General features: G+C 36.2%; 1 protein-coding gene across 1 annotated transcript; it reads left to right on the forward strand.

Moving 5' to 3' along the window:
* Window positions 1-392: 392 nt before the first annotated feature.
* Window positions 393-11041, forward strand: pfkma (phosphofructokinase, muscle a). Its single transcript, XM_058762770.1, has 22 exons — window positions 393-571; window positions 1490-1563; window positions 1643-1720; window positions 1847-2036; window positions 4042-4207; window positions 4300-4344; window positions 4978-5086; window positions 5966-6061; window positions 6179-6271; window positions 6364-6489; window positions 6937-7001; window positions 7079-7142; window positions 7280-7426; window positions 7784-7854; window positions 7941-8028; window positions 8159-8311; window positions 9112-9276; window positions 9370-9431; window positions 9590-9701; window positions 9795-9894; window positions 10496-10601; window positions 10715-11041. The coding sequence occupies exons 1-22, from the start codon at window positions 481-483 to the stop codon at window positions 10866-10868; spliced, it is 2355 nt and encodes a 784-aa protein (XP_058618753.1). The 5' UTR covers window positions 393-480; the 3' UTR covers window positions 10869-11041.
* The last annotated feature ends 679 nt before the right edge of the window (window positions 11042-11720 follow it).

Raw genomic sequence — 11720 nt, forward strand, 5'->3', positions numbered from 1 at the left:
TTCACTAAGAATATTCTTTAGAAGAGTAAAAGATCTGAATTATAATTAAATTATAAAATTATGTTGTATAACAAATTATGTTTTATAATATTTATATATAGTATACTGTAAATTACAATCAATAAGCTACATTTAAATAAATATTCTAAATTAATATTCAAATAAAACATGACATTAAGACTGTTTATGTAACCTTGAGTCATGGTAAACCTGATCTTTTATTTTTTTCTTTTTATTAAGCATGTAACCTTTGCTGTGCAATTCAAGTTGATACTTTATATTTAGTTGAGTCAGGGGTTGTGTGACTGTGGTGTCTGTGTTTGTGAAATGAAATCCAGGGGGTGGGCACAAATTGCTGGAACACCTTCCTATTAAACCCTTCCCTCTGGAGCCCCTCGCTTTGAGAGACGGTGCAAACACGTCTTTCATTTGCCTCCTTTTCCAATTCCCTTTGCCACCAATTTCTGGAATACCTGAATCATGGCTAACATTAACACAGCTGGGGTCGATCCGACAAAGATGGGGGTCGGACGGTCCATTGCTGTACTGACGTCAGGTGGTGATGCCCAAGGTAAGCAGAAAGCAGTGATCTGCCTCTTAGACTTAGTGCTAGTTCCTATGGTGGTCTCCAAGAGGGTGTTCAAAGAAATGCCTGCATGGATAATTAGATTCTAGTGAATTTGGTGCAAATTTTGGAATATCCTTGAATACACAAAAAGAGCTTTTCTCTCTCAGATACAGTATTCATATTGTTATAGACACTGTTTTTATGTTCAAAGTCAGATGACTCTCTGATGTTCTCTGCAGAGTTTAGCTGTAACCCTAATCAAACACACCTGAACATGCTAATCAATGTCTTCAGGATCATTAGAAAATCACAGACAAGTGAGTTTGATCAGGGTTGGAGCTAAACTCTGCAGTGGATTGGACCTCCAGGGTAAGATTTGAGGAACCCTCAGCTAAACTTTAACTTTTGAAAATTAAATTAGATTAAATCTATCTATCCTGTTAAATTTCAAATTAAAGGAGTTAAAATTTAATAAGCTTAAGCAGAAAATAGAACTAAATGTACTGATAAAAAGAAATCTAGCATTTTAATTTGCTCTGGACCGTTAAGGTCAATGTTCTTGTAGCCTTTAGCTTTAGCCTGTAGCTCTTGTCCCCATCTTCCTATTTCCATAATTGAAGGCTAAATTTATCTCCAGTGACCTTCTTCCGAAATGACACGAGGTTATGGAGTGTAGCAAGGCTTTTCCACAGCTGCTCACTGTTGAAACTAGAGACACTGAACTGCGTTTGTACACAACACCGTCTGAACACCTACAGCTTTAGTGCTGAGCTCACAGAATTAAGTTATCTCAGACACTCTTGTTCACATCATTCCACAATGCGGTCAAGTAATGAAATGTCATGTTGAGGTATGTCTCTGTACTTTGCTAGAAGCCCTGTGTATCCTTCTGTATATGATATGTTTTCTTGTCTATTGCAGGAATGAATGCAGCTGTGAGGGCCACTGTCAGAGTCGGCATTTACACTGGAGCCAAAGTCTTCTTCGTCCATGAGGTATATTATAAGAACACTAGCAAAACTGTCCATGCCAGTCACATCTGATAACATTGTTGCTGATTGTTGTCATGTGCAGGGCTATCAGGGATTGGTTGATGGAGGGGATCACATCCGTCCTGCTACATGGGAGAGTGTGTCCATGATGCTACAGTTGGTGCGCCTTCAGATGCTGGAATTTATTCAATTCAGTTTATTATTCCTAGCATACAAGAGTTTTAATTTCAGTACAACTTTTTAAAGTAGTGTTGTGATTTACTGTTTTCCTTGTTTCTGTCTGAAGGGTGGCACAGTCATTGGCAGTGCCCGCTGTAAGGATTTCCAAACCAGGGAGGGGCGTTTGAAGGCTGCCTTCAATCTCGTCAAACTAGGCGTCACCAACCTTTGTGTAATTGGTGGTGATGGCAGTTTGACCGGTGCCAATATATTTCGCACTGAGTGGAGTGACTTGCTAAGAGATCTAATCAGCAAAGGTAAACAATCTGTACTGAAGGTACAGATCATTTCAGCATCTGTTTTTTTTTTCCATAATTTTTACTGTTTTAATATTTTTTACATGTAATTTATTCCTGTGATGACAAAAACTTTCAGCAACATTATTCCAGTCTTCAGTGTCACATGATCCTTCAGAAATCATTCTACAACCCGAGTTCCAGAAATGTTGGGAGGTTTTTTAAATTTGAATAAAATGAAAACTAAAAGACTTTCAAATCACATGAGCCAATATTTTATTCACAGTAGAACATAGATAACATAACAAATGTTTAAACTGAGAAATTTTACACTTATCCAATAAATGAGCTCATTTCAAATTTGATGCCTGCTACAGGTCTCAAAAAAGTTGGGACGGGGGCATGTTTACCATGGTGTAGCATCTCCTCTTCTTTTCAAAACAGTTTGAAGACGTCTGGGCATCGAAGTTATGAGTTTCTGGAGTTTTGGTGTTGGAATTTGGTACCATTCTTGCCTGATATAGGTTTCCAGCTGCTGAAGAGTTTTTGGTCGTCTTTTACGTATTTTTCGTTTGATGATGCACCAAATGTTCTCTATAGGTGAAAGATCTGGACTGCAGGCAGGCCAATTCAGCACCCGGACTCTTCTACTACGAAGCCATGCTGTTGTAATAGCTGCAGTATGTGGTTTTGCATTGTACTACTGAAATACAAAAAGCCTTCCCTGAAATAGATGTCGTCTGGAGAGGAGCATATGTTGCTCTAAAACCTTTATATACCTTTCAGCATTCATAGTGCCTTCTAAAACATGCAAGCTGCCCATAACGTATGCACTTATGCACCCCCATACCATCAGAGATGCTGGCTTTTGAACTGAACGCTGATAACACGCTGGAAAGTCTCCCTCCTCTTTAGCCCGGAGGACACGGTGTCCGTGATGTCCAACGAGAATGTCAAATTTGGACTCGTCTGACCATAGAACACTTTTTCACTTTGAAACAGTCCATTTTAAATGAGCCTTGGCCCACAGGACACAATGGGGCTTCTGGACCATGTTCACATATGGCTTCCTTTTTGCATGACAGGGCTTTAGTTGGCATCTGCAGATGGCACGGCGGATTGTGTTTACCGACCGTGGTTTCTGGAAGTATTCCTGGGCCCATTTAGTAAAGTCAATGACAGAATCGTGCCGATGAGTGATGCAGTGTCATCTGAGGGCTCGAAGACCACAGGCATCCAACAAAGGTCTTCAGCCTTGTCCCTTACGCACAGAGATTTCTCCAGTTTCTCTGAATCTTTTGATGATGTTATGCACTGTAGATGATGAGATTTGCAAAGCCTTTTCAATTTGACGTTGAGGAACGTTGTTTTTAAAGTATTCCACAATCTTTTTACGCACTCTTTAACAGATCTTTACTTCTGAGAGACTCTGCCTCTCTAAGACATCCCTTTTATGGCTAATAATGTTACAGACCTGATGTCAATTAACTTAATTAGTTGCTAGATGTTCTCCCAGCTGAATCTTTTCAAAGTTTCTTGCTTTTTCAGCCCTTTGTTGCCCACATGCCAACTTTTTTGAGACCTGTAGCAGGCATCAAATTTTAAATGAGCTCATTTACTGGATAAAAGTGTAAAATTTCTCCGTTTGAACATTTGTTATGTTATCTATGTTCTACTGTGAATAAAATATTGGCTCATGTGATTTGAAAGTCTTTTAGTTTTCATTTAATTCAAATTTTTAAAAAATCCGGAATTTCCGGAATTCAAGTTGTATGTTGATTTGCTGCTCAAGAAACATTTCTATCATCTCGTTTCTCAAGATACATTTTTTTTTATTCTTTGATGAATAGAAAGAGAAATAACATTCTTTCATAACATTATACATGTCCTTGCAGTCATTTTTGATCTATTTATTGTACCTTTACTGAATAAAAATATTCATTTCTTTAAAAATAAATAAATAAATATTTCTGTATCCCAAATGGTATATACTGAACTGACATTCCTATTCTCCATTTGTACACAGGTAAGATCACAAAGCAGGAGGCCAATACTTCATCTCATCTGAATATTGTCGGTATGGTTGGTTCTATCGACAATGACTTCTGTGGAACGGACATGACCATTGGCACAGACTCTGCCTTACATCGTATCATTGAGGTGGTGGACAGTATCACCACAACAGCACAAAGGTAGCAAATATGTGCAATTTATTAAATTAGCTAAGATCCTCAGTGTTCTGTTATTGTGCTTCATAATTTGTGACCTCTGATCTCACCCACAGTCATCAACGTGCTTTTATCCTAGAGGTCATGGGAAGACACTGTGGGTAAGAATGTGATTATGTATGTATGCTTATGCACTGAAGTGCGCACATGTGTGACCCTGTACCACAAAACCAGTCTTAAGTCGCTGGGGTATATTTGTAGCAATAGCCAACAATACATTGTATGGGTCAAAATTATCTATTTTTCTTTTATGCCAAAAATCATTAGAATATTAAGTAAAGATCATGTTCCATGAAGATATTTAGTAAATTTCTTACCGTAAATGTATCACAACTTAATTTTTGATTAGTAATATGCATTGCTAAGAATTCATTTGGACAACTTTAAAGGCGTTTTTCTCAATATTTTGATTTTTTTGCACCCTCAGATTCCAGATGTTCAAATAGTTGTATCTCAGCCAAATATTGTCAGATCCTAACAAACCATACATCAATGGAAAGCTTATTTATTCAGCTTTCAGATGATGCATAAATCTCAATTTAGAAAAATTTATACTTAAGACTGGTTTTGTCGTCCAGGGTCACATGTCTGCATCAAAACTGGAATTGAGACCAGACTCCCTAATACCTAGATCATATGGTTCACATGCCAGAATCTCATATTTATTTAACTGAAATGAGCTTGCATTTGTTAAGCACAATATGTGTGTGTGTGTGTTTGTGTTTGTGTTTCAGTTACCTGGCTCTGGTTACTGCTCTTGCGTGTGGTGCTGACTGGGTGTTTATTCCTGAGATGCCCCCAGATGATGGATGGGAGGATCATTTATGTAGAAGACTCACTGATGTACAAAGACATTGACAAAATGCTAGAAATGCACACAGAAAAAAATTATATAGTTGTCACATAGTTCAACATCCTTGAAATACACAACCGTTCAAACGTTTGGTTTGGTTAGAATGTATTATTTTTTTAATGTTTTTGAAAGAATTATTTTATGCTCACCAAGGCTTATTACAAATATTGTGTGTGTGTTGGCAGAAGCTGAATTTTCACCACTCATTACTTAAATCTCAGTGTCACATGATCCTTCAGAAATCATTCTAATGCTGATTTGCTGTCCAAGAAACATATAAAAAAAACATTTGTGCTAATATTTTTGTGGAAACTGATATTTTTTCAGGATTCTTGGATTAAAAGAAAGCAAAAAACAGCATTTATTTGAGATATAGTTTTTCTGTACTAATGTAAATGTCTTTACTGTTAAGTTTGATCAGTTTAATGCATCCTTGCTAAATAAAACTATTCATTTCTATTTCTAAAAAAAAATAATCTTACTGACCCTAAACCTTTGAACAGCAGTGTAAATTTACTGGAAAAGCAAAACTGTAAATTAATAAAAACTTGTCAGAAGAAATATTTTATAAAAAAATGTTCATGTATTTTTCTTGTTGGTTTGGAAAAGTCCAAAAATAGATACATTAAGAAATAAACTAATAAAAAAATACAGGAAAGAAAAAAGAAAAAAAAAAGAATTATTTACAATAAATTAGTTTAGTTACATTTTTCTTAAAAATATAGGAAAATAGTTGGTTGTTTGAACCATAAATATAACAAAAATTGGTAAGGTTTGTGCTTTAATCAAGGAAAAAATGTCAATATTTTGACTAAAAAAACAAAACTTCATATTCATAATGATTGATAATTTTGTCTCTCCTCAAACAGACCAGAAAGACAGGTTCTCGTCTGAATGTGATGATTGTGGCTGAGGGAGCAATCAACAAAGAAGGGAAACCAATCACCTGTGACCAGCTAAAAGATGTAACTTCACCCCTGACCATACTACACTACCCATGCTCTTGAAACAGATGCTCTAATATAGTTTTGTAAACACCGCCTATAAGTGCACTTTAATTATGCTTATCTGTTCTCATACAGCTTGTAGCAAAGAGGCTGGGCTATGATACTCGTGCCACTATCCTCGGACATGTGCAGAGAGGTGGCACCCCCTCAGCTTTCGACAGAGTGCTAGTGAGTCGTCCCTCTTCTCATTTTGTCACTTTTCAATCATCTGCGCCATTTTTGTTTCATGAGTTTAAATGTGGGTGTTTATTGTATATCAGGGCAGTAGGATGGGGGTGGAGGCTGTAATGGCTTTGCTGGAAGCCACTCCAGAAACTCCTGCCTGCGTGGTCAGTCTCTCTGGGAACCAGGCAGTCAGACTCCCCCTGATGGAGTGTGTGCAAGTGGTATGTATAAAGTACATACATTTTAGATGTGACCTAATTTAGGCTCATCCGGTGCTCTGTTTTCTGTCTTATAAAAACATCCTGAGTGAACTCTTCGAATGAATCAAACTGAATCGCGTTTGACCCATAGACTGTAAAAAACAGGTTTGACCGCTCAAAATAGTAATTTATTCGAGAATCTGGCATCATTTGTTCTCATTCTAAACAGCTGATGGAAAAATACGCGATATGAATGCTGAAATATTATCAGAAAAAAATTATTCTCAGGTCGGCGTATATGGTAAAGATTTATGCTTTCTTACTGGGGCACAGTATTTACGTGGAGTAAAATCGAGGGCCCTGACTATGATTTGCAACATTTGTTCTTTTACTTTTTATAGTATTTATTTATACAATATATTATATTTAAAATATAATATTCATTAATTTTTTTTTTTCAACATATAGACCAAGGATGTCACTGTTGCAATGAATGAGCGTCGATTTGATGATGCTGTAAAGCTCAGGGGAAGGTATGTTTGGAAATATCATACTTTTTTTTTTGTTATTAAAATAAACTTGTATTGTATCACTATGTTTGCCTGTGCAGGAGTTTTGAGAATAACTGGAACACATATAAGCTCCTGGCTCATGTGCGCCCCCCAGAGAAAAAGGTGAGGAGGAGATTCAAAAATTAAATAAATTTAATAAATTAAATACATATTAATAATATTGAGTATTTCTTATAATTCTTTTTCTTCTTATTTTTTTTATCATGTGTTTCTTCTTTGTTCACCTTTTTCTTTATCAGAGTAACATTAATGTGGCTATTTTGAATGTGGGTGCCCCCTGCGCTGGCATGAACGCAGCTGTACGTGCAGCTGTCAGGATCGGCATCATCCAGGGTCACAACATGCTGGCTGTTCATGATGGCTTTGAAGGTCTGGCTGAGGAAAAGGTAAGCAGCATTGAGTACCGTTTCAAAGTTGAATTTTCAGCAGCCATTATTCCAGTGCCATTACATGATCATATAGAAATCCTAGTATTGTAATATACTGATTTTGTGCTCTTTTGTGCTATTAATATCATTCTTGAAAACTCAAAGAACAGCATTTATTTGAAATGGATATCTTTTACAGTCAATTTTGAACAATTTAATGTTTCCTTGCTAAATAAAACTAGTACTTTCTTTAAAAAATCTGGCTGACCTTAAATTTTGAAATGGTGGCTATGTTATCAAATTTAATGTAAACTATTATAAGGACATCAAAGCCGTTGTAGTGTTGTTACATTCTGTCTAACATAATGTTGTTAGATTGAGCCCATCACCTGGAACACTGTTGGAGACTGGACGGGGAGAGGTGGCTCTGAGTTGGGAACCAAAAGGTACTGGTCACTCCTGTAGATATTCTTTATAATCATTTATACTGTAGTTCTGCAGTATTAAAAGTTCCTCTCTTTTGTTTATGCAGAGTGTTACCTGGAGAGTACATGGAGGAGATCAGCTTGAATATTGCTAAGTACAATATTCATGCTCTGGTCATCATTGGGGGTTTTGAGGCAAGTGATGAAATGTAATGATATAATACACAATATAAATGTCTATAATATACAATATAATGTCCATGTCCTGTTCTGTTCTCATTCTGTCCATATTCTGTTCAGGTCACATTAAAATTCCCCCTTTCAGGCATTTTCAGGTGCATTGGAGATGGTTCAAGGCAGAAGGAAGTATGAAGAGCTGTGTATTCCCATGGTGATCATTCCTGCTACTGTATCTAACAATGTGCCCGGCTCAGACTTCAGCATTGGAGCCGACACCGCCCTTAACACCATCACCTCGGTTAGAGATACAGCACACACACTATCTGGGTGCACAGTATATAAACACCATACTGATTATCAGCCAATGTTTTAAAATAATTTCATTAATTTTAAGAAATATATTTAGATATGTTTTTATTGATCCATTTATTTTACTTTTTGACAAATTCTTTAAAACCATCAATTTAACATTATTTAAAAATACTGTTAAATGTAATCTTTACCAAATCTTAAAATTAATGTCTATTTTTCATTATTTATATTACAATGTTATGATGACTGAATTGACTAAATAATTTCAAAATAATTTACAGTTTTATTCCTATCTATATTTACAGAGGAATATGTTAATATATAATTTACCTGACATATATTTAACATTTTATTACTAAAAACATGGAGATTTTTTTATTATTATTGGCTGTTGACAGTATTTGATTCTGATAAATAGATTAATTAAAATTTTTTGAAAAATAAAATAAAATAAATAACACTTTTGAACCTGGCTTCAGTTCTCAGATTTCTTTTCTGGACATGCAAATTATTGCTTATTTAATTAGATAATGCCTAATTTCAGAAATCTTGTAATACAAAGCAGTTGTCGTAATGTACTACGATTATTCAACTGGGAAAAATATTTCACTTGCAATGTCTTGCCTGTTTTATTTTTAATTTGTTTCAACAAAATGGCTATTTATTGGTTATTCATCTTAACACAAATTATTGGCTGATAAGTATCGACCAGAATTGTAATACTGGTGCATCCATAGTATTTGGTTGTTCTCCATTTGGGCATGTCCTCACATGAGGCTTCTGTAGACCTGTGACAGGATCAAGCAGTCAGCAGCAGGAACTAAGCGGCGTGTGTTCATCATTGAGACTATGGGAGGACACTGCGGCTACCTGGCCACCATGGCTGGTCTCTCTGCAGGAGCTGATGCTGCTTATATATATGAAGAGAAGTTTGGCATCCGTGACTTAGAGGTAACAAACAACTCAAATGTCATAAGAATATCACTCAAAGTGGATTAAACAAAACCATTCAATTAAAATTTCTCCAATAATTTATGATTGCAGACAAATGTGGAACATCTTGTTGAGAAGATGAAGACCACCGTTAAGAGAGGCCTAATTCTTAGGTTTGTCATTCAGTGTTTGTGAATGTGAACACCAGTTTATTTTGTTTTTAATTTTGAGGTGAAACTGCTTAAAGGAATAGCTTCTATCAACAGCATGCATCAGTGAATCATAGTGGAACATGAATAGTCAAACACCTTTCAACTAACATGTCTTGCAGAAATGAAAACTGCAATTCCAACTACACCACTGATTTCATCTTCAACCTGTATTCAGAGGAGGGAAAGGGTATTTTTGACTGCCGTAAGAATGTCCTTGGCCATATGCAGCAGGTTAGATGTAATAAACCCTGTTTATTTTAATAAAAGTCAAGAATGCACATTTATCAGGAGTTGTATTTTGTCTGACAAATTTTCTTTTTCTAGGGTGGCACCCCAACTCCTTTTGACAGAAACTTTGCTACCAAGATGGGTGCTAAGGCTGTTCTCTGGCTGACTGAGAAGCTGAAGGAGTGTTATAGACACGGTGAGAAACAATGCGGTCTATTATTTCTTTATATTTTAGTCGTCCGTGCCATGGCAACACTGTATATCAGTCTGCTCCAAATCACTGCTAATTTCAATACTTTTAATATTGTTGCGGTGTTCATCTTGCTGTTATGGCTAATCTTTTTGTACATTTGAATGGACAAATATTTCTAGCGGAAGCTCTAAGATGATATATAAATTTTAGGGTCAATAGGCTAAAAGAAATCATGCATGGAAACATTAAATTGAACAACAGTGACAGTAAAGACATGTATAATGTTACAAAGTATTTCTATTTCAAATAGATGTTGTTCTTTTGAAGTTTCTATTCAACAAAGAATCTTGAGTGTCTTCTTTCAAAAACATTTATTGACTTTTAATTGACAGTGTACAATTCTAAAATAATTTCAACTCAGATCAGTATTTCATGTACACGTATGTATTTATTTGGTGAGTAGCTATGTAGTAATGTTCACATATTATTTTTTATTTTATTGCTATTTATTTCCAACAATGAACTGCTGATTTAACTCTATCCCTTTACTTAATCAATTATTTGTCAGTAACCAGGACTTCTTCCCTTTTGACTGTCTGTACAGGGCGAATCTTCGCCAACACCCCAGACTCTGCATGTGTGTTGGGCATGAGGAAGAGAGGACTGGTGTTACAGCCTCTGGCTGATTTGAAAGATGAAACAGATTTCAAGTAAGAATCTTCCATTATCATGTGCCATTTAATGCATGTCATTCCTAAGTTTGCGACTCTTCTAATTCATGACGGCCCAAACACAAACTCCCTCCCTTATCTCTTTCCCTCAGACACCGTATTCCGAAGAACCAGTGGTGGTTGAAGCTGAGGCCTATTATGAAGATCTTGGCCAAGTACAATATTAGTCTGGACACCTCTGAACACGCTCTTATGGAGCATGTCGTCAGCAAGAAGCCTCCAGTGCACATGACTCTCACAAAGTAATCATGAGCAAAAATGAGGACAGACAGATACAACAAACATATGAAATGACTGAATTATTTATTTAAATTATTTATTCATCTGTCTGTGTCTTATTCATTCATTTTGTTTGTATTTATCGTATTTATGGTAATGCTGTAATGCAATATGCAAATTAAAATAATCTTATAATTATATGCCCTTGGTTTTCTGTTTTTCTTTTTTTAATTTAGGAGGGAATAAAAAAACTAAGCATGGTAAATAAGCCTAAAGGATATTTAAGGTTATACTACTGGGCCGTTGAATGCTTGAATCTGATTGGCTGAGGAACGTTCTATGGTGCGCAATTATTTTCAGGGAACCGCACGGCGAACGTAGTTCCCGGCAGCTCTTGACCGCATTACATGACCATATCACTTCGCCAAGTGATTTCTGTTATTTCAAAGGTCTTACAACAGCACAATAACCAAGACCCACAAGGACACTGGCCAAACAAATAAATATAGTAAATAAAAGGATAAAAACGACAGCTCATGTGCATATTTTTGCCACAAAATTACGCTTTATTATGTACGAAAAGCACATACTCTATCTCTCCCGCTCTCTCTCCCTCACAGACCGCACACACATAACAGTTTGCACACACACACTAACATACATCGCGTTAATGTTGTTAGCGCTACTCTGCCGATTTTATCAGTAATTTAAACAACTTAAAAACTACATGACTTCTCACAAGCGAGGTAACAATAACGGCGCTGTTCGTGAACAAAAGGAACTAAGTTTCACTTACTAGAGACATTGCTGCCGAACAGAGATGCACAGAGGTAATCTTTCTCTCTCTCTCTCTCTCTCTCTCTCTCTCATAACTTAGTT

The sequence above is a fragment of the Onychostoma macrolepis genome, chromosome 23 (assembly GCF_012432095.1).
Source record: "Onychostoma macrolepis isolate SWU-2019 chromosome 23, ASM1243209v1, whole genome shotgun sequence".
In the NCBI taxonomy this organism is placed as follows: domain Eukaryota; kingdom Metazoa; phylum Chordata; class Actinopteri; order Cypriniformes; family Cyprinidae; genus Onychostoma; species Onychostoma macrolepis.

Bases quoted from the DNA above. Each gene is read 5' to 3' on its own strand.
- pfkma (XM_058762770.1), top strand. From the start codon at position 481: ATGGCTAACATTAACACAGCTGGGGTCGATCCGACAAAGATGGGGGTC. The intron at 2,037-4,041 runs GTAAACAATCTG...ATTTGTACACAG, and splicing joins AAGAGATCTAATCAGCAAAG to GTAAGATCACAAAGCAGGAG. The intron at 7,427-7,783 runs GTAAGCAGCATT...TAATGTTGTTAG, and splicing joins AAGGTCTGGCTGAGGAAAAG to ATTGAGCCCATCACCTGGAA.